Source organism: Tyto alba, unplaced genomic scaffold, assembly GCF_018691265.1.
Source record: "Tyto alba isolate M040663 unplaced genomic scaffold, T.alba_DEE_v4.0 Super-Scaffold_1, whole genome shotgun sequence".
NCBI classification, from domain to species: Eukaryota; Metazoa; Chordata; class Aves; order Strigiformes; family Tytonidae; genus Tyto; species Tyto alba.
In genome coordinates, this window is record NW_024881261.1 from 5,769,430 (window position 1) to 5,793,109 (window position 23,680).

At 36.2% G+C, this 23,680-nt stretch overlaps 1 protein-coding gene across 4 annotated transcripts in view; it reads left to right on the forward strand.

Annotated features, from left to right (window-relative positions):
• ATE1 (arginyltransferase 1) overlaps positions 1 to 23,680 on the forward strand; it is an 84,885-nt gene that overhangs the window by 45,434 nt on the left and 15,771 nt on the right. For 3 of the 4 annotated variants that reach the window (XM_042787589.1, XM_032988667.2, XM_032988668.2), the window contains exon 11: positions 16,458 to 16,578. In XM_042787589.1, the coding sequence (XP_042643523.1) occupies positions 16,458 to 16,578 (121 nt within the window). Of the gene's footprint in view, positions 1 to 16,457; positions 16,579 to 19,326; positions 19,441 to 23,680 lie in introns of those variants that run through there. The other variant, XM_032988670.2, reaches the window with a different exon arrangement.

A 23,680-nucleotide genomic window follows, 5' to 3' on the forward strand; every position in this document is an offset into this window, starting at 1 on the left:
ACTGATGCATTTGTGTCTTAGAGAATGATGTCTAAAACTCGGCCTTCTGTCTAAGGCTCTCAGATGCTGAAGTCAGCTTCTACCATTTGTTTATATAACAGAAGTTACTGGCTTCATTGTACTAAAGAAGTTAGTAGGCTCTGGAGGCAAAGAGAAAGGATGGAAAGGAGAAAAAATGGGAAATGTGTGACTACAGTTTTCAGAATGGGCTAAATTGGGATGTGGGCTGAGTTATTTTTAGTGTTAATGTTCGTGACTAAGTGACTATGAAAGCACACGTTGTATATGCTCTTGAATCTCTCTGCTGTTCGTTCTGGTTTGGCTAAGTCTCTGTTAAAGGTTGCTTTTTTCTTTCTTTCAGGAGAGAATATTGCATTAAATGAGGTAACAAAACATAGAGAGTTTTATGGTTGTTCCTTACAGCTCCTGTGGAGATCTTCTGGATGAGTTTTATCTTCCTTATTATAGTAAATTATTATTTACAGTATTATAGTAAATGCTGGCAGTGGCAGCTCAAAGAAAATAACAGATTCAGAATAAACAAAACCCAGAGCAAAGGTGTGTTAGTACTGGACTGTAAGTGATTGTAATTAATTGTTTTCACACCACCAGCATATAGCTAGTAGTGGTGGAGCTTTGTGTTATCCTGTGGTAGCCACCAATGTTACTCAGATGCAAGTAATTTAAAAACAAATCTATAAATTCTTTAATTGGTGTTCAAGTCAGTAGTCAAAGTTTGTGGAGCCTGGCAGGCTGTTGGACGACAGTGCTGTGTTTTCACAAAGACTATCATAAGGGCACTGGACCTCTGAGAGATTGCACAGAGCAGGGCCCCAAGCAGAAGGGTCAATGGAGAAGTGAAATATTTTTGTTACAGCTTCTTTAAAGCTTTTTCTTAATCTAATAAAATTAGTTCCCAAAGGCTTTCAAAGGTTACCTTATTGGGGAGCTTGGCAAACTGTTGTCTTTTGAGTGCAAAATGAAAAAAAGAAACCAACCACCACCAACACAAAAACCCCTTGCTGTTTCCAAGCACTGCCCTGAGGTTTCTGCTTATCATGTGTGGGAGTTAACCACTGCAGAGAAAGCTTTATTTTGTTTAGCTGTTTTCAACTGAATAACTGAACTGTTCTAAAAGGAATGACTAAAACTCTTAAGAGTCATTATTTGCTGTTAGATGTGTAGAATAATTTTGGAATTCTTAATAGAAAGGTTTAAAGGGAGTAGATCATCTTTTTTAAATAAAATACTATACTGTTTGCTTCCTTCCCCTATCTTGTTTAGAATAAAAATGTTTTCACAAATAACACTGAGTTAGAATGACAAAAAAAAAGGGTGTGAAAATGACCCAGTTGTCAACTAGTTGAAGAATGGGTTCGTGGAGCAAAAGTACGCAGGAACCGAATTCTCTGTTCATCCCAACACAAATGTGCCGTTGTTCTATGAATGGACAGAAGACAAGATGAGCTTATTGTTCCACTGTTGTATTGATTTTATTTATTTATTTAATATATTAAAGCTCCTGTTGTGAAGGGCTACTTGGTGCTAATATGGTCAGTAAGATTGATCCATGTTTTATTTTATAGATTCATTTTTTTCAACTTTCTTTGCGTTTTAGTCATTACCAGTTGGCATCGTGTGGCTTTCTATTAATTATTTTTAATAATCCTCCATTCAGGGGGAAGGGGAGGAAGGTGGAGAGAAGTTATGCTAAGTTTGAGGGGAACCTGCTTGCTATTCTCTGCATCCTTCATTTATGTTGTACAGTGGCAGCAAAGGGCACTGAGCAAAATGGTGTAGTGCCAGCTGAGAGCCAGGGAGCCCACCCCAAGTTCTGCCTTTGCTTCTCACCTGGGCAATCTGAGGCTATTGTGCAGGAAGAACAGGTGGGAAGGTCTCCATAAGGAGAAGCTTAGGGGCTGCTCCACCACAGTTCCTGCTAAATTAGGGTGGCATTGAGAAAGGATCCAAAGGACAGCACTGGTGCAGCCTAAATTATTGCAAGGTGGTATTTTATGTGCTCCTCATAAATCGATGTGTGCTTCTAATAGAGCTCAGTTTGTAAGCCCTGACTGAAACTTGATTTTAGAAAACAAATTGGTTCCTTTCTTAGAACTGTATCTGTTTTGCTGTTTCTTGCTGCTGACTGTTTAATGGATTTTAAAGCACACAATGACACACTGTCAGTGGGGGATGGTAAAGAAACTCTGCATGTTAAATGTCGTCTTGATCACGTTGATGACTGAATTGTTAGTCCTCAGATGCCTGTAATAGAAGCCCCACCTTCTGATGAAGTTTTTAAACTAGAGTACCTCTATCTCTACTTGTGATGTGGGAAGAAATTAGTGTGTTAATGCAAGAAAAAAGATGCTAATATTCCTCAAGCCAATATCCCTTAAGTTGGAAAAGTTGCAAACTGCCACAGAAGTATCTAAGATCTGTAGTAAACTACAGGCTAAATTCTGCTAAGATGGGCTTTTTTCAGTCCTCTTGCCTCTGGTGGTTGTGCATCTTTTAGAGCAACAGCAAACAAGAATGAGCACGAACCTTCTGCTGCGAGTCTCTTAAAACTGCAGATACTGTTCCTTCCCTGAGATTTATGAACTCTTTCTGGGTTTACAGCCAAATCTTTGGCTCCTGGCTGCGTTAGGTTGCTTGGACAGTGCAACTAAAAACTGTTGTGTCGATATTTACTGGCATATCATGGCAAGCATTGAAACATTTATCGTACTTCGCTCTCTATTTTTAGGAATGTGTTAAAAATGTATGGAAGTGCATGAAACTGCTTTTGTGTTTCAAGATAGGTATGCATGTGAATACAGTGTGGACCGTTATTGTTTTTAAAATAAAAGAAGGTGATTGCTTGGGCAATTTTAAATTATTTTGACTCTGAAAAGCGAGGATTATAAACTTTCAGAGTGTCAACAGAGTGCTTGATTTTTGTAAGTGCAGTTCTAATTTTAATACTCTCCTAATCCTGTATTTGGATGCATGTTTAAATATACCCTTGAATGACCAGGTTTTGGTATGATCAGGCCTTAATGTAGCTTATAGTATAGTTACTTATTCCAGCCCATTTGTCTTCAAACTTGTTTTCTTCTGTGAAGGTGATTACAAAGAAAACAGTTTCCAAACATGTGGCATTAAGAGAAAACTGAAGTGTTGATGTTTCAGCTCAAAGACTTGGGGGATACGTAATGGTAAACAGTACGTTTTCCTAAACATGCAAGTAGACATGCGTGTACCTTTTAATGATAATAGTTTGAATGAAAGCATAATAGTGAATCTGTTCTAACCAACTATGGGAATAGTGTTGAATTTGGGTAGTTTTACAGAGCCACAAGCATGCACGTGCGCATTTACATTGCTAATAGATGCAAAATCTGCATTCAGAATTATTGCTGCAGAATTTGCTACTATAATTTCATTTTGTTCTATTTTGCATAATAAAAATGGATTTACTTGACAAGAATTTCAGTTCTATAAGTTTAATATTTTGTTTATAATTAAGGAGATAGAATTCATTAACATAAGGAGGAGTTTGAAAACAAGTCAATGTCAAAAAAAACATGTTGAAAAGATGCAATTATTTTTACTATAGTACGTCCTCAGGCAGTTATCATTCTCTGCAAAATAGCTTGACAAAAATCCAATACGTGTCGTTAGCCCTATTTTTTATGCCTTATTCCTACATTCGTTTAGTGTTCCTATATTTGGAATCTTTCCCCATTTTCTTATATTTAGCACGGTCCCGGAGGGTCTCAAATGCATTGAATCTGAGAAACTGAGGCTCTCCCAGGTTCGTATTTCTTCTTGTAAGTAATATAGCTACAGCCTGTTTTTCCATTTCGAGTCTTAAGACAGAGAGGATGAACAGAAGCTGGTATGGGCTGTCTGGCAGTTCAGATTCTGCCTTCTGCAATGTTTGGATTTTTTGGCTCTTACAGTAGATGTTTGCGTGCGCTGTAAGGGAGGCATGACGCCTGGCTGCCTTGCTTCACACATTGCCAGTTTTGGACACCACATACCATCTATTCTATGGTGACAAAGCTTACACATTTTTGCAGTGCAGAATTTTGTCTCGTTTTGAGACTTGCAGTGAGATCAATAATGACTTCAATTCAGACGTGTGGTTTGTGAGCTCCAGATGCTGAGATGGTCCCAAGGTGAAGTAGGATGGTCTCCTGCTGAGAACAGACTGCTCAGAGAGCACAGAGAGGCTTTGTTTACAACTTTTCCTCTCCCAGCAAACAAAGCAAGCTTGTTATACAAACACTTGACAAACAAAATGGACCTAAAATTAGAACGCTTATTTCATGAATGAAAATTACTATGAAAATAAACATTCTTAGGAACAATAGAAGAAACTTCTTTCCAAGTGCACGTCTCTTGGTCCAGAACTTTTGTACAGATACTTGTGGATACTTTCTACAGATAGCTGTTACTTTACTTGCTGTTAGGGTTTAAGTTCTAACACATGCTTGGAATACTGAGGTAAAGCAAGCCTTTTTATTTGTTTATTAATTTTTTAATCTGCAGATGTGAGGGAGACAAGTAGGTTTAAATTTTTTGGCAGAGGTGTGTTACTCTATCCCAATAATATAAATTGTAGATGCTTAAACACTGAGATTTATCATTGCCTTATTTTCTTCTTCAGATTTTTTACTTTCAACAACATCTTTTTGTGAGTATTAAGGATGTGTTAACTTGAATTTTGCAATATTATTTAATCTAGATCTCACAGAAATTAAACTTTTATTAGTAAACTTTCCTGTGCTGTTTTCTCCACTTTTTCCTACAACTTTACTCTTTTTCACGCTTAAGATTACTATTAACACCTGCTTGCCTATATGTACCACTGTTGTTGAAGTTGTGTCTTCAATACTGGATTGTGTATATTACAGTTTTGAATGACTAAGGGTAAATTATTTGGCTTTTACTAGGCTTTTTATTGTTGGAATTGTAAAAAGCGTGTCAAGTGTTCTATATATTGATAGAAAGACTTAAACATCTTGTTCTGTTTGAATTATCAATTCAGAGTATTATTTCTTGTTCTTAGATGTATGAAAGAAAAAAATGAAAAAAGCTGGAGAGGCAATTTTAAAAGTGCCATTGTTTTTCAACATGATTTAGTTACATAAATACTACAAATGCTTTTGAAAATCCCACATAGCGTATCTTAATCTAAAGCCAACATCTTGTATCTGAATTCCTAATTAGGAGTATATTTCAACTTGTGAATACCAGTGTTTCACAATTTGAAAAGCTGTCAATTAGTCTAGTATTTATTATGTCTTCAAATATTCCACAGACTGAGTCAGTAGCTGGGCATGGAGGTCAAGTATGAAATTATTTATTCAGTATAAGACTACGATCAACCCAGACTTTCCCGGGTTGATCTTATTTTCCTGCCCTCAGAGTCATGTCTGGGTAACTTTTCGGCAAGTTCTGTCTGTTTCTGGCTGAGTTTTTGGAAACCCTGTTAGAGACAGAAACAGGACTTTGGGTAAGTCAAGTACAGGGGTAGTTTTCCCAGTGGTATCGGTAGTAACGCAGCGACAGATCTGATGTGTGAGGCTGAGCAGGAGAAGGGGCACTGAGTAACAAGTGCCAGATTGTGCTCTGAGCGGCTTGGGGCTCATGGGTGGTTGCGTGGGATGAAGGGGTGAGTTTTGGAGCTGGGAGGAGAGAAGGTTTGGGGGGCTCTGAGGAGAACTTTGAGGAGAATTGTTGGAGAGATGCTAAGAAAGATGGGGAAAGGTTGGCCAGCGATGAGCACTGGTGCTTGCTGGGGAAAATGGCACAAGGTGGTGGAGGTAACCACAGAACGCAATGGCTGTAACAGGGAGTTTGATTTGAAGGTAGACACACAGGCAAAGAATTTTCAAAAGCGTTAAAAATACAGAGAAATTAATGCACAGGAAGAAATGCAAGTTTCTGTGTGCCCTGTTGGTGCACAGTAATGAATGGTTTTATCCAGAAGCCAAGAATCTGCAATTGGGTCAAGTTGTGAGAGCAATGCATGTGTTATGCATGTATAGAAAGAGTGAACTGGAGGCTTCATAGATACCTGAAAAGTAAATACTGTATCTTGCTGTAAAATATACCTGCTTTTCTCTTCCTTTAGAATTGTTGCTTTAAAAGTGAGGAAAAAACAGATTTGAGTTGAAGTGAGTCGTATGAGTAAGGGTAGCAGGTTTAGTCCCTGTTTTCTTTTAATCATCACAAAAGATTTAAAAAGTTAATTGGCATCAGTTTACCTTTTGGTACATCATAATCATGTTCAATGCTTTTAAAAAATAAAAATGAAAAATTATGCACGCTGCCCTCACACCCATTTCTGTTGTGCTGGTTGTTTCGTTCTGGTGAATGTTAATTTTCTGGTTCCCTGTGCAGTTGTACAGAAAAATATTTTAAAACATGCTCACTTTCCTTTACATTCTATCAATTTAATTTTGTGTTTGGCTATTTTTTTTTCCTATTAAATAAACATGATCTGTAGTGCTTTTGTTTTGATAACTAGATAGTAGAAGCCTCTTTGACAGCACATTGATTTAGCTTTCCTGTGGAGTATGTTTGCAAGATGCTTAGATGAATACTGTTCTTTTAGATATGACTCCAGCTAGTGAGGCATTAATGAACGTTTAAAGCTATTTGATATCCATGTGACAATTTTGTGTATGTAAGTGTAAAGTGTGAGTATGATATATTAGGTTGTGCATATTTTTCCTGTGATAATTTCACTTCATGTTAAATGTAAGAAAATAAACTTTAATACTTTATTTCATACATTTAATTTAATGAACTAAAAAAATACTGTCAGTTTATGGCAACTCTTCAAGAGAAAGATATGGGATCCACATGACTGAAACACTCACTTATTTTTCTTTTGCTTCTCACAGCTGCCAAAATAAACTCCTTTTGAGATAGACCTAAGTCAACATAGTTGGTGTGTCTCTAATGAAGCATTCCTCTTGAGGCCCCTACTTGGGTTTTATCTTTTTGTCATAGTTTTTTTTAATCTCTCTTTCTAAGTTTAATGCTAGAGTCCCCTTAAGTATTTCTGCTGCAGATTTAAAGTAAACAAGTTCCATTTCAGTAATCATACGATTTTCATTCCCCAAGACCTTTGTTTTTTGAAGTAAAAAAGCAGTGCATATTACATTTTCTTCCTGTAATATACTAGATATTTTTTCAAGTTGTTGAAAAAGTTGGCTAAAATTGAGAATCTAATATTCATCAAATGTACAAGCTTAACTCTTCTTTCTTATTGTTTTCTGCTCAAGCTTTCTCAAACTGTGCTACTTTTTTTAGTAGTACAGTTTTTTTTTCTTGAGTAGCTTCTCTGTAGGCAAGATAGATACTAGCTTCCAGCTTCAGAAGTATATCTGTGTGGTACCATCTGTAATTAACTTGTTCCCAACAGGACTTTTTAATGGCAATTTCTGGTAAATGTTAGCTGGTTTTATATATTTTTATTTATAATCACAAAATCATGTTTTTTCCTGTAAAATTTTTGAACATACAGCTGTTTTAAATTCATGTTTACAAATACAGGTTGAAATAGAAACATTGTTTGGAATTTCAGTTTTGTGTTGATGTCACTGTTCTGCTAGTTTAGTATCACTGGTACGAAATAGTAGTAAACAAGAGAGATAAAGTAGCAATATTTAAAGCTATGCAATGTTTTAATATTCTTGGTGGCAGTCTCTGGAATTCAAGCCAGGAACATACAGTAGAGTTTTCCTGTAAGTGCCATCCCATATCAACATCTCTTATTTTTGTATGCCAAACACAAACTTTATGTAAACTTAGCTTCAGTAGTCTTATTTTAATAAAATGCTACTCTGCACAGCACAGATTAACAGATATAAACAAAGAAATAATAATAATATAAAAAAAGAAACCTTGGGAAATATAAAAAGGCAAAATAGATACATCCATTGTTGGTTGATGTAAAAGTACGTAGAAGACATGCTTAAGCCCCTTAATTTTATGTAAGCTTTTTTGAGTACCTACATACTTGTAATACATACTACTCTTTGTCTCTCAGTTTCAGGAGTTGTCTTCAGACTTGTCTGTCATTTGGATATTATTATTTCAGCTTTGGATAAACAGTCAGCCAATTTAGGGCAGTTCAGAATCCATAAACTTGCTGTTTCTGTCATCAGAAGTCTAGAACCAGGGTACAAGAGCTGTTGCATGGTAAATAATTTGCTTTATTGGTCTTGAAAAGACCATTTTATAATGTTTTGTACCATTGTCTCTACAGCATGAGACACAAGATACATGGCAAATTCAGCCTAATAGCATTCACTGTTTAGATTAAGTTTACTGAAATCTAAGAACGGCAAATGTAGAACTTGTATGTATGTATCTATCCATCCATCTTTCTTACTCAGAAAAAAATGAGTGAGAACAGATATGGTGGAATAGGCACAGATATTTTATGGCTTGAGTCCAAGTTCAGAAATGTTACTGTACACTAGACACACATTGGTTTGAGTAAATCTTAAAATGCAAAGAATATGAACATAAAAGACCGACAACTGCCCCCCTGCAAAAATGATCTTTATTTTTTAATAAGTATTCATTGATACATGTGTCTATCTAGTCATCAAGGGGATATTAAAAATACAGTTTTTATGATGTAATTCCTGAATATACAGATTATTTTTTTTTCCCTATTTTGTGTAAGCCTAATCAACTGGCTTTATTTCAGATACAGTGGCTTTAATATGATGACTTCAGATAGATTGGCTTTAGTTGCTGAGAACAAGTAATGGAAAACTCTCACTTATTGGTCTTTATAAATGAAAAAGAATAAACTCTTGGCAAGAAGTCTTGGAGGAGAGATCAACGCTTGAAAGTGGTTGACAGAGTATGCCCGGAGCTGTGCGTCATCGTTAGCTCTGGACAGTTGCATCCCAGGCTAATAAAACAGAGATGATAAATGCCCTCTGTGCACACATGGCTTCTGCAGCAGCCCTCCATGACAGTGAAGTGAAAGTCCCTTGAGCATACTAATTATTGTTAACTTTTAAACTTGAAACCAGAATTATCTCATTGATTAATGTGGTGGTGTTAGAGAGGATAATGGGATCTGTTTGAGTACGGTCGTGGATATACCTTATCTCAAGCAGCACTTTGTTGGCTTCTTGTATCTTGCTGACGGCAGGTTTGTAGGTTAATGTGCAGCAGTTCACAGCTTGGATCTTGTGGCATAAACATCTGCAGCCCCCCTTAGCATGTTGTACTCAGTGAGTGGGGGGAAAGGTAATACCGGTGTATAAAAGGAAAGAAGAGCTGGACAGAGTTAGAGACTAAAGGGGAAAAAAAACCAAAACAAAACAAAACAAAAACAAACCCTGTACCAAATTCTCCCCTTTTTCCTAAATGGGAAGCAGTTTTTTCTCTAGCAGTCCATGAGCCTTTTCAGACACCTGTTGACCATTTTCCAGTATCAAAAGCAAGCGAGAAAGTTAAATATTTCAGATTATTTTAATGAAAGAGGACAAGGTGAAAGCAGCTATTTAAGGTGTACACTGAGCTATGAAGATAGCAGACTCCAAACAATTCAGGAGATTCCTAGGAATAGCATGTGTTGGGAAAACAAAGAAATTATAATACTTTCTTAAAGTATTTTGAGGGAGGAAGGGAAGTATTTCTTTGTAAATGCTTCTGTGCAGACCACCACAGGCAAATAAAGTTCTGAGATTTACCTTAAGTCTGAGTGAAATCGAAGACTAATTTAATTCAATTTTTGTTGTGGGTTAAGATCATGTAGACAGTTAATGGCCAAATAATTGCATGATAGTTGTAGGTTATTGAATATGACTCTTGGCTGCATTCCCTTTTGTCTTTTACTCATCATTTTAATCTGTTTTACAATTACCCAAGATATTTTATTTAACTGAGGGACACTATGAAAACCTTCTGAAACACTAAATTTTTTAATATCTAGTGAAGAACAGCTAAGTATGACTGTTTAGTAAATATTTGTTTCCTACTAGTTGTAAGACAAATGCCATAACTATTTTCTCCTTGGAAACAGTTGTCATTAGTTAATTCTGTTAATACTTTACATTGACTTGGGAAATAAACAGAAAAGAAGTGAAAGTTGGTAAATTATACTGTCGCTTTGATCAGTCAGTTAAAAGGTTGTTGGGGCGCATTTAAAACAAAAATGGCAAAATAGTAATGTCATAAAAAATTAACTGACCTAAATAAGTCTTGGTATACTTCTATTCAAAATACAACTTCAAACCAGCTTCAAATTATGTTTACATTTCACTTATGCTAAACCAAACTGTACAGGAGAAGGTGGTGGGTATTTGCTCTGAGTTTCTATGTTTGAGATGCGTTAGAAAGCACCTCACAGTCCCTGGCTGGCCTGTAAAATTCCCATTACACAGGTTTCGTGCCTATGACAGTGTAACTGAAAGAATAAGAATCAGCATAGCTTTTTGAAGAGGAAGGACTAGCACTTCATATACTTCTCTAAAGTAGTTTGAGCTCTATGAGCTACAAAATGAATTTTGGTTATTATTCATAACATCTTTTAAGGATTACAATGCATTATTCTTTAATAAAACAGAAAAGTGGTTAAGCTCTCAAGAATGCAGCTCTGGGGTCCTAAAAATATTGATTGCGTAATTAATTCAAAGTTTGCGGTTTGGATAAAATCAACTTGTTTGATACCGGCACTGGAGTATCAGGCAGTCTGCACATGCAACTGTGGTTAAACCCAATGGTTAAATCCAGCTTGTTACTTTTTCGCTGACTTACCCACAAAGTATACACTGGCTGATTTAACTCCTCTTTGGTATGTAATTTCTTGTATGCTGAATATTTTTTGATGATATATCTGAAGTCTCCAGCCACATCTATTAATCTTTAATCTATTAAACTATTAATCTTTAATCTATTAATCTTGCTTTATCCCACATCTATTAATATTACGGATTTTTTTTGTTCTTTTAAAAATAAAAAGCAACTATGATGTGGGACTGATTTTGTATAGGTTGTTTGGGGGTGTTTGTTTTTTTTTGGTTTTTTTTTTTTTTGGTAGTTGTTAAGTCTTTCAGGCCTTCCACAGATGGATCCCATGTGAGTGAGTGCGGACGGTTGGAAGCACAAACGGATTCAGATGTCGAGGTCTTTGTCCCCGCCGGCCCTGGCTCGGCGTGGCACGGACCAGCCTCCGCCTGTGAAAACACGGCAGTTGGAGTTCCTCGCAAAGGACTCTCCTGGGGATCGATAAAGTCTAGTTCTGTTTATGTAATGAAATCAGGGAGCAAGGGTCTGCTGTAGTACTTTGCTGATGGGATTCCAGCGGGGTTGTCTTTCAGTGAAAAGACTGAATTTAATAAACTTGTAGTCTGGCGGGCTCTTTCTCGGGCGGTGCTGCCTCGCTCTAATGGATTGCTGTTGATAATTTGGGGTTACTTTGTTTACGTAGTCCTAGAGCTTCTTTTTAAGCAGCTGGCTGGAAATGGAGATGAAGGCCGTCTTAATTCACTTTTAATAAAAGATCAATGAGTTTATTGTGAAAAAATAGAATGCAGATGTAAACTGTACCTGATAAAAGAATTAAATGTGTGTTTAACCTTCCTATTCTGTTTTTTCAGTGCTACTGGTGCTTGACCTTCTTTGTTTTTGAGACTATTCTCTTTCGTGGTAGTTTTACATTTTAAATTTTACTTAGACTACAAAAACAAACTCTGCTGGTGTTTTTCATCTCGAGTGCTTACCAAATCCCTCAGATTTTACAAAATATTCTAAAAGTAATCTCCAGACTAAAGTCTCATTAAAACCTTTGCCCTTCCTGTCGAACAAAAGTTCAGAGAAGTTCTGGTTCATTCTGATTTGGAAACTGTAAAACAAAAATGTATCATGGTGTGAAGTATTAATTTAGGCTTGGCAAACTCACTGTAAAATTTATTTCCAGAAGCTTCCAATTAAAATGCAGCATATCTAATAGCAAAAAGGGAAAGCGTCTTAAAGGTTCTTCTTTTTATATTAGATAGGATGAAAAGTGTCCCAAACGTTGCTGAAAATAAAATATCTTGGAGGTATTTTTTTATTAAACAGTCACATTTATATTGTAATGTGTTGACTTGGTAGAAGCAGCCACGTACCCAGGAGTTTCTTAGCTATACTGATTTTCAGCATTGCTCTTTAATCAAGTCACCTGATAGATTAGTTATAAAGATGCAATTTTTTTCTTTTTATATCTTTATTATACCTTGTGGTCTCCTGCTTCTTGAACAATGCAGTTTGGATGTTTTCCCCCTGTGGCCCTTTCCCCCTGTTTCAAAAGAGAGAAAGCAAAATTGGAAAGAGGACAGATTGACTAGGATGGTTAAAGGTATAGAATACCTTATGTAAGAGGATGCAGTAAAGAATTTAGGTCCCTTCAGACTGATGGAGGTACCATATTTGTCTGTAAAATCATGAGTGGCATGGAGATAAGGCAATGATTGTTCACTGCCTTTCTGTAATAGAGGTAGAAATGGTCATCAAACAGAACTACAGTTTGCAGATTGAGGTGAATCAAAGCAGTTCTTTAGGATTATTGAATGGCAAAATGCGCTATTACCGAAGTTACCTGGTTGTGGAAGGATCTGTATTGCAAACTATTGGAGGTCAAGAGAGAATTGACAAAGTAACACTATATGCTTACGCTGTTCTTTTAGTCTTCACTGAATATTTTCTATTGATGGCTGTCAGAGATGGGATATTTGACTCTACCATGAACATCTGGTATGACCTGCAGTGGCTGTTATAACAGCTCAAAATGCGTTAATATTCTGTCTCAAGAAGGGGGTTTCTGGATGACCATGAAAATTTTAAACAGCATCAAAAATAAAGAAATTTTAGGCAGACGTATTTTTTTATTTTCAAAACCATTACAAAATACCTCATCTTACAACTTGTTGGATATTTCTGCATGAAACGTACATGCACAGACAGAAATGCATGCAGTTGTTGTATACTGAGAGAGTATCAGTACGTGGTGGTATTTCATCAGAAGGTGATGCTGGATTTAAGAAGCTGAAAAACAAGACAAGTGCTTAGGGATGGCCTGCAAGATGACAATTTTTGTTGAAAGTCTTGTAGTCAAATATTCCCAAGATCGTCTGGACAGCATAAACAGGGCTACCATGGAAGAGCTTTTATATTATAAGATAAAAGAAAGCAAAATGTTTTCAGTTGTAGGTTTTTACCATAGACTGTATTACCTCTGAAACGTATGCTAGTTTAATCTGAATCCAAAGAGAAATGATTTTCAAAAAGTAGTTTTGTAAATCTGATGAAGTTATTCATGTGATAAGTAGCTCTGCAGCAGTTAGAGATCCCCTTTCTATTGTGGATTTATGTTGGGTGTATACTGCAAATCAGAAATATTAAGAATAAGAAGGAATAGAAATTATATGCTTAGAGGCAATTTTTTTAGATGATGTGATCATTTTAGAGTGAATAATGAAATCTGAGCATTTTTCTTGAAGTACAGGTGCTCCTGTACATAAGGCAGAATCTGGCTGGGTTCTCAGGTTCAGATTTTGTCACAATACAGGAATAAGGTGGGGGGAGAGAAGTGAAGTGGACTCACAGTTGTTTATTTTCATATTGAGGTTTTAAACAGTTTTAAGAAAGAAAGTAAATTGAGAGCAAGTGCTTAGGGGAGGCGGGGGTGAAGGCAAAAGCCCTCCAAAATTACTGCATTTGATTTAACAAACTCTGTGGATTCCCTTTTTAATTCTATCAATATAGACACGGTGGCAATGTTGTTTATTGGGAAACTCACCTCTGTATAGCTCTGCATTCCCGCTTCCTCCACAGAGTGAGTCATGGGATGTGGGTTTAACCAGTAGTGTAAATAAAATGCCTTTATGGGAGAAATATCTTACTTGTAGTCTGCTTGGAAATACTTTTAGAAAGGGAGGATGTTGAAGAGCATCAATAGCTTGTTTAGTTTTTACCTCTAATTACACTGTGTGTCACTGGTCAGTGATGTGTCATCACTCAGCTTTCAGGGAAATTTATTAACAAGATTCTAAATTTTGGGAGAAGGAAACATCTAAAGGAAGTCACCTCAGAACTATTTCTTCCTTTTTCCCTCCTAAGTAGGGTGTTTTGATGCCCAAAATAAATATTGAATCTACAGTGATGGATTGGAAAATCAGTTTTTCCCATTACTGGTTTGCTCAGTGCTAAAGAAGCTCTTTTTTGCTTATAACCAAGCTAGTAATGCTGCAATGAAGTTAATTTTATACATCCCATTTTATGACAGAATGTGACGTTATAGAATTAATAGAGACATTTAGAATAGGGCAGCATAGTGATATGATTTTCATGTGTGGGATTCACAAAGGTGATATATTTCAAGATGTAAGGGCAGTCTTATAGGAAAACTGCAAGTGGCTGAGAATCTTTACTTATATCCATAAGTGTACCCAAGCTACTAGGAAAAACTAAATTTCCACCTTGTATTTTCTGTGCTTAAGTGACAGCTCTGAAAGATGGTTACTTGGCTATTTCTGCTTTCTTGGCCAGTTGAGAAAATGTCTTTAACTCAACAAGTAATTATGTTCCTTTTTTTAAAAAAAATCTGACTGAAAAGGCATATTTTTTCCCCATAGTCCTTAAATTGTTTCATTTGAGTAATGGTGAATAAAAGTGTTCTTTAAGCATTACCTTCACATACCTTTCAACTGTTTCTGTTTAGATAGCGTAACATTTCAAAGTGGTTTATTTAATAATGTCATTTCCATTCTCTGGCTTCAGAGGATTTTCTAAGGCCTTGAGGTTTAAGCTTCTGCATGGAATTGGAGGAATATTGTTTTAATTTAATATTAAAATTTGCATTTAATTAAAAAAAGAGGAAAAAACCCAACAAAACCAACAACGGTAGTTACAAGTCAATCCTGAATGTTTTTCGAATGAGAAAATCGAGGTCTTACAGACTGATTTTGGAAAGATAGGTCAGGTATTTGACAAATTTCAGCATGAAGCTTGTTTTTTTTTTTTTTGTCATATGGACAGTTATGACTTCATTTTTATTAGAGATAACTTTTGTATTTCTTACTCAACAATTTACAATTGTTGAGAAAGACATAATAAAGTTAATTCTACTGTAAATAATGTGAAGAGTTGAACAGTTAAGAGAATAAAAAGAATTGGGAATCTCTGCAAATATTCAAAAAATGGTTCTTCTGATTCTCCAAAACTGGGTGGGTGTTGCTTTATAAAGGTATGTCTAAAAGAAGAATAGCAGAACTTGTGAATGTGACTTTTTAAAATATGTTTTTATCACCAGACTATAGTCACAGTAATTACCTATGTCCCTTTTCAAACACTGGTCAGCTTCATTCAAGACCACTTTGCCTTTTTTCATAGTAGATGTTGGAAAAAAATCAACTTCATATCAACATGATCATCTTTATTACCTATTTAATTAATATGAAGAACTGTTAATTACATCAGCTGCAGTGTAGCTTCTTATAGTGGCCAGGCTTTTAATTGTTATCTCAAGACCTGTATAGTTGAGATGCTTAAACTTTTTCATTCCATTTTACTGTATGTCTGTTTTTCAAGCTGAATTTTCAGTTTAATAATTAATTTGATATTGCCACCACATGGCTCTGAATGTTGAGAGGGAATGGATTAAATGAATAATGTCTCAAAGATAGGCTTTTGACTGAAGTTATAGGCCGATGAATAATCTTATTTTAAGTCAAATGAAGATCTGATTAGAGTAGGTTATTATTGCTGAGGTGGTGATTTTCTGTGTAGCTGAAGGGAAAATAATTATGGCTATTTAGTTTCTGAGAATGTCTGCAAAGAATATCTTCTTAATAAATCAGCAAAAATTGGTAGAATTTGACTAATCATTACCTGTAAACTATTCCAGGAAAAGCTCCATGAATTAAAAAGAAAATGTTGCTATTTAAGTAGCAATGAACAAAATGCTCCATCACTTTAACGCAATAAAACTAGCATCATGCTTACTGTTAAGTGTGGAGTTTTTCTATTACATTTTTTTTTTCGGTCTCCATTATTTGCTATTACCAACGCTTGAGAGGAGCTGCTTTTGGAGGTGCTGAGTTTTTTAATGTCGGCACCAGCTCAGCAGAACTCTAGAGGATAACTTAAATACAGAGTTTTAGTAAGCAAAGCCAAATTTTTTCTAGTTCATCTTGGATACTGTAACAATGCGTTATGTTAATTTTACATTTTCATCAAGTGCCAAAGTTAAATTTGTATTCCTGAGATGGTGCTGAAATTACTAAAGAACTAAGCCTATGATTTCAGTGAAGCTGTTTCTGACTCATTTGGTGTAGATTAGATTAAAATTATTCCTTGTTCATAGGAAAATCTGGGAAGTTGTAGCCAGAGTGTTCTTGTGCAACTGATTTTTTTTTTTTTTTTTTTTTTCCGTCTCCCCTTTCTAGGGTCAGTACAGGCCCTCTGACTTGCTGTGTCCAGAGACATACGTCTGGACGCCTATTGAGCAATGTCTACCCTTGCTTGAGCACTCAAAATACTGTCGATTCAACCAGGATGTAAAAGCAGGTAAGTTTACAAGTAATGATAGGTCTATAAATTGTTTGTTTTGTTTTTATAAGCTATTGGTATATTCTGCTCCTGAAGTGTTATGGAAATCTTACCTGTGAAGGATAAAAAATGTAAAATTCACAACTCTTCCAGCAAGCATTGGCAAATAGTTTTGTCTTTTGACATAAAATAAGCAATACAAATTTTAAGTACACTATGTTTTACAGACTATATATAGTTCAAAGTTAACACATATTGCTGCCTTTCAGATAATTATATTCATTATTTTGTGCATGAACAAGACTGATCCAATAATTGTACCTGCTTTACATTCCAGTTGGATGAATGCATAAAGAAAGGACATTAGAATCAATACAGTAAAGTGAAAGGGCTGGAGAAGCTTAAAGGCATCAAGTGCTTTTGTTAAGAAACAAACCAGCAGATTTAGTTTAACAGTGTGTCAGTGAATTTGAAGAATACAGTGAATGGCAGAAACACCTTAAACATCTTGAGTAGATGGGACATAGATTTTTACATTCTGTAAAACAGGTACTTAGTGATTTGCCAGCATAGAATGGTTGAAAATATTACTGACCAGAACATAATACAGTAATGTGACTGTAAAACAGTGCAATCAGATGGAAAAAAAATACATGTACTTGCTTTAGCTACTGACTCTGTGGGCCGATTGCAGGCCCCAAGGGAGCTGTGTTGGAGAACGCTTGTGTGGAAAAGAGAAAGTGATCAACTGTTTCTATTAGTTGCAAATTGCTGAATATCCTCTTCTTGAAATTTTCTCTTTCTCCACTGAGGAACAATTGAGAAAGGTTGTGGTATTATTCAGAGATGTCAGTGATTAAGCTCAAGGGTCTGTAGCACTGTGGTCTGTTTCTAGCCATCAAAATACAGATTTACCTGACTCTGAGTACTCTTAAATGGCTGCTTCTTTGTTTTTACTTTTCATGGCTGTAGCTTAATACAATTTCCATTCACTGGCTAGTTAACTGTTGGAAGGGCAGGACGTAGATAAGTGAAAGGAATTTGAAGAGAGGTGACCATTTAAGCAGGATTGCGAACTTCTGGAAAAGCTGCTTGCGTTTCTTGTTTTTCCTGATCTTGTGCATGTTACCATTTATGCTGTGACTTGTTTGCTCAACTGGTACACTAAGGTAATAATTATAAGAACTACAATAATGAGGTTCAAATAAGTTTCTAGAGGTAGATACTGATTAGAAAGTTTTAGTAGCAGAATTACCTTAAGTGTTCTGTGCAAATAGCAGAATGTTATTTAGTGATTGCCCAGGTAGCTGTGCAATGTGGTAGGAAAATAGACTGGGGAGCATGCTTGGATGTTCTTTGAAAAGAAAAAAGGGAAAAGCTCCACATGTAAGAGTTTTAAACGGGTGGCACATCATGTCTTGATCAACTAGAATCATCGTTAGATTGATGAGAGGAAATTGGAAAAAAAATTATAAAGGAAGGGAAATAGTATTGGAGGCCAGTGGTGTTCAAGATACTCTTGTTATTCAGAAAGAAACGAACGCATTCATTTAAGCACAAAAATGACAACTAAACTACTGCCTTTGAAGGTGTTAACCCTGTACAAGCAAAGGGGCACCATTTTCTTGATTCTGTGAAATTCCTGTGGCATACCACGCATTTGGAAACTGCAGGGTATAGAACTCTGCATCATTATCAGCAGAGAATATCTCACTCCAGACACTACTGGAAATGTGACTTACGTCCTGTGGTTTAAGGAAATTAAAACATAGCTACACGTTGAAATGCACTGGACCTGCTGTGAGCTTATAGTCATTTGAGGTTTAAGTAGTTGCTAGCTCTAAGTAAGCTATTTCTCAACAGTAAAATCAGTTTCCTTGTTCTTTACTCTACAATAGTCAGTAATATGAGTTTAATGAAGTTACAGTGAATTTAAAACAGAGAAATAGGAATGATCATGTGCTTTATTCCTCTCGAATCAGCTTTCTATAATACTGCCCAGAATTATGTCAGTTAAGTAGGTCATGTTTTATCGGGAGTGGGACTTCTGATGTAGAATCTGAGGGCAGTAACTGGGAGAAGTCAACAACCGGGAGAAATAATGTGACTTGCATTGCTGCCTGGGGCAGTGAAACAGTCACTGGAAATGGTCATCTTTTAATATTGTCTGTAATGTCAGAAAATTTCTGAAACGTTACCTTATACTAGTTTGTTCATTCTGTTTGGCAATTTTTGAACTTTTTTTCCCTGCGTTTAAAAAAAAAAATAATAAAATTACCAGTTGTGGGTTATGAAAATGCATTATAAAGTGCTATGTGCTTTGACCTCCTAAGTCTCTGCAACATGAAGAGGATTTCTGAGTATTCATACACATTATGTTGCAGGGCTCCTTTCTATATTCAGATCTATTTTTTTCTATTCTGAAAAAAAAATAAAAAAGAAAAAGAAAAAAATAGATGCTTACAAAAAGTAGCAAAATTTTTCTAAAGTATCAGAAAATATTAACTGATATTTGCAGAGGATTTTTGCCTGGTTTGCATTATGTGGTTGTCCAGCTTGAACATTTTCAAATGGTTTTAAAGTGAATTGTTTTCCATCTCATTTTACTCCAACATCTAATACTTTTGTTAACAGTTGCAGAATGAAGAACAAACTGAACAAAGTTCTTAACTCTTTATACCACAGAGATAAGTCTAAAAAGTGTCTAACAGTTTATAATTTAAAAAAGCAATAATGGGAACCATAATAACATTTTTTTTTGTTTAGGATGGCAAATCATGGGTGCCTGATGGTTGAAATAGGTCCAACCCTTTACCACTTCTGTCCAGTGTAATGGGATTCAGCCTTACTTAACCTCAAAACACTCCAGTCATACAGAGACAACGATGAGGTCTTGTGCCAGCAAATGCTCAAATGTGATATTTAAATAAACTGCTGGTAGGCTCTTTATGTGCAGTTCCTAACATGTACTGAAAAACTTCAGTTACCTCGGGAAAAAAAATTGCATGACAACATTCAGACAGCATTCCTAGATGAAAGATCATGTTTGTCAAGTATTCTTGCTTTTATAAATTACCAGTTTTGCCTAAATTATCATGGCTCAAAACAGATCTTTCATTTTTGTTGTCTGTTCAATTTGAAAAATTCAGAAGACCTGGCATCATCTTATAAATGAGAGAGATTTATTAGGATTCTGATGTGTTTATTATTAACCTGTAGCCAGTCATTTACTTACAAGTAAATAAACAGTTAGTGAGGTAGGGCAGTAATAGAGGCTTTGGATACTGATGCTTTGTGAAAATTGACATAGTGCCAAACTTCATTTAACAGGCTATTAGCTGGAAGTACAGATGCAGCTGTGTTAAAGAAAAAAGAAATCAGCTAACAGATTGCTGTCAGTGACTTTGACAACATATCAGAACTGATGAGCAAAATTCAGTCACATGATAGCATCTGCTGAAATATTCCTGGACATGGTCTGTCTGACATACTAGTTAACTTCCTTCTCTCAAAACTGGTCTTCAGGATTTTACTTTGTTGGTGCTTTCACTAACAGCTTTTCCCATGGAACAAATGCAGTATGAAAAGAATTATAAATAATATACTTGGTATCCTGGCAATACTTTTATCCTTCCACTTTCTATTTTTCTGAGACTAATCCAAGGACTTGTCTCTTTTTTTTTCTATCATCTTTTGAGATTTTCAGTTTGTTGTTCCTGGGAGAAGCTTGTGAAAAATGTCTTCATGAAATAAAATCTTTATGAAAATCTACTTCTGGGATGGTAATTAAATTAGTGGGAAACTTCAAATCTTTCTTCCCATCAGCACTGGACTGTCAACACCTTTAAGAAGTAACTTCAGATAAGGGCAGATGCAATCCCAATCTGAAGTGGTCGCTCAAAGCCTTCATAGTTTTGTAGTGTCCTGACTGTGTCACGTAATGTGGGGTGTATATTGTGCCAACCAGGGTGAACAGGGTGCTGTTACCCAAGTGAAGAAGCTGTGATTGATCCGAATTGCTGGGCATGGCCCACAGCAGCCTCAGTGGTGGAAGCTGCTTCCCACCGTCCTGTGTCTGCTGCTCTGAGCAGAAGCTTTGAGTCATGCAGATCAAACAGGACTTCAATGCTTTTTTTTTTTTTCTTTTTTCCTTTACTGATTTGTTTGCTGAAGTTGATAAATTGGCTAGGCTAATACACATCTGTTCAACTTCCTGTATATCTAATAATAGAGTGAAATCAAAATGGAATAGAATGGAATACATGAATTAAAATGGAAGTACTTTCTCCAGTGTTGAAAAATACACATAACAAAGGCATACACAGACTCTTTCCTGGCTCTGTGTGTTCTTGGAGACAAGACACTCTTTGCTTTGGGGAGTATAGTCTACACAAACCATGATGGATGCAAAAGAATGGTATAAAGAAACAGAGGAGCACTTCTGGTTTGTCTGGTCAATTATAGTAATCGACTAAATTATAGTCTAAATAATAGACTAAATAGTAATAGACTAAACTGACTAAACCGTATGATTTTTTGGTAAACATCACAGTGAAGGAGAGTTTTGAAGAGGGTTCTGAGGAAGTACTTAAGTTATCTTTTAGAGTCTATGGAGAAATCTTTTCCAGCATGAGAGGTATAAATTTTGCAGTAGTTCATATAGGTAGAATGATGAGAAGAAGGACTTGACAAGAACAGAAAAAACATACTACTTATATATTGAAATATAAGTAATGGTAGGGTTAAAACTTGAAAATCTAGATAGATATTTATAGAGATGAATAAGAGAGGCTTGTTTTTAAATACTCTATGTAGAAAGAAACTCGATGTATGTAGAAAGAAACTCGATGTGAAAACCTGAAGAGATTAACAAGCCAAAGTCATATGCCAGCAGAAATTTGACAATGCCTAACAATTCAGCAACCACCTTCCTCTCGTTGCTCTTGATGCAGACCAGACTTTGCATCTGCCATCTCCACACAGCAATAAAGATCATGCTTCTTCCAGCAGAGAAGTGGAAGTCCTTAGAAGAATTTAGGCTTTGGACTATTTCCAGCTGGTCTGAGCCAAAATGATGATAGGCATTGGAATCGAGAGAAAAAAATTTCTCTTTTCTGTGCTTTTCAGTGATCTGCCTGCAGCCACCCAGGAACTGGTGAGGCTATGTCTATGCAAAAGACAGATGTTGAAATTTTAGAAGTCTTATAAATTGCCTCATATTCACATAGAAGTCTTAACCATCTGAAAAAAAACCCTCCTGAAGCAACACTAAAATTAATGCCTAAACTCTCCTTTCCAGGAGTATTAGTCCAGCGATCAATGCCAGAGTACTGGGACACTAAACATATCTATTTGGAGGTCAGAATTTGAAGTGAAAGGTCTCACTTCAGGCTCACAAGAATCACTCTGTAAAAAACCCCATTCGACCTTATGAACAGAATCGACGCCAGATCACTAGTTTTTGAATTATTGAACTAAAGAAAATTTCTTAAGCTTTCCAGTCTTTTTCTGTAGTAGTCTTGTAACTTTTATTGCAAGTTTTTACCAGATTTTTGAAGCTTCTAGGGATATAAACTGAAAAAACTTGTTGGTTTTTTTTTTCCTTCAGAAATATATCTTTCACACATTACAGAACTCCTCCTTTGCTACATACAAAATTAAAATTTTCTCAGCTTTGCAGCATTGTTATTCTGCTACATGGAGTAAGCTAGAGTAGTAAAAGGCAAACAACATTCCCAGTATTTAATAACTTCTGAATCTTCTTCTTAGTGACTTGATTATGCATCTTAATCCTTCTTACAAGAAACTGAGTGTTATTAAATCTAGTTAATTGGGGTGGGCTGACCCTGGCTAGACACCAGGTGCCCACCAAAGCTGCTCTGTCACTCCCCTCCTCAGCTGGGCAGGAGAGAAAATATAGCAAAAGGCTCGTGGGTTGAGATAAGGACAGGGAGATCACTCAGCAATTACTGTCATGGGCAAAACAGACTCGACTTGGGGAAATTAGTTGAATTTATTACCAATCAAATCAGAGTAAGGTAATGAGAAATAAAACTAAATCTTAAAAACACCTTTCCCTCACCCCTCCCTTCTTCCCAGGCTCAAGTTCACTCCCAATTTTCTCTACCTTTTACCCCCTGCAGTGGCAAAAGGGGACAGAGAATGTGGGTTGCCATCAGTTCATCACACGTTGTCTCTGCAGCTCCGTCCTCCTCGGGGGGAGGGCTCCTCACACTCTTCCCCTGCTCCAGCGTGGGGTCCCTCCCACGGGAGACAGTCCAAACTGCTCTGACATGAGTCCTTCCCATGGGCTGCAGCTCTTTGGACATGGGGGAAGCTTCTAGCAGCTTCTCACAGAAGTCACCCCTGTAGCCCCTTGCTACTAAAGCTGTGCCACACAAGCCCAATACATAAATAAAACTTAGAATTCTTACGCAGAAATCTGCAGGCATGAGCAGTTCTACAAAACTGTATTTATTTTAAACATGTTTTTTGTGTGCATAGTGCTTTCACTAGAAGAATTTCAGTCACCGCTCTTTCAATAACCTTGATTTCAAGTGTTGTGTTTTTCATAACATTTAATTTTACGTACAGTTTAGATACACCCGTTCTATTAGCAAAGAACAGTATTTCAAACATGGTTTATGTTTATTGTGTAGGTGAATACAAGTATTTTGTGGATTTTATTATTTTTTCCCATCAAGTGCAGAGGCTGTTTAATTTTAAGATATATTTTAAAAGTATAGTGTATTAGCATGATACTGGTCTTATTCCTCCTCTCTCTCTCAATGGGAAGGCCATGATCACATATTTATATCCATAAAGTGAAGTGCAGTTGCCATTTGGTCATGCCTGAGAGTTTAGGTCCCTGGCAAAGTGATGTATACGTGTAGTGTTGCATTTTGAATCTAGTCAGATGGATTAATCAAAAGATGGTACGCGTTAATGTTTATAATGGTAGTGTGAGGCAGATTAATGTTTACAAGAGTAAATGCGCTGAAGTTCCTCAGATGATGAAAATGTAGTCACAAAACTATCACAGATGGAAAACATTAAACAAATTGTTTAGAACTATGCAATCATCTGATTAGGGAGAAATTGCTGGGCTGCTCTGAAACAA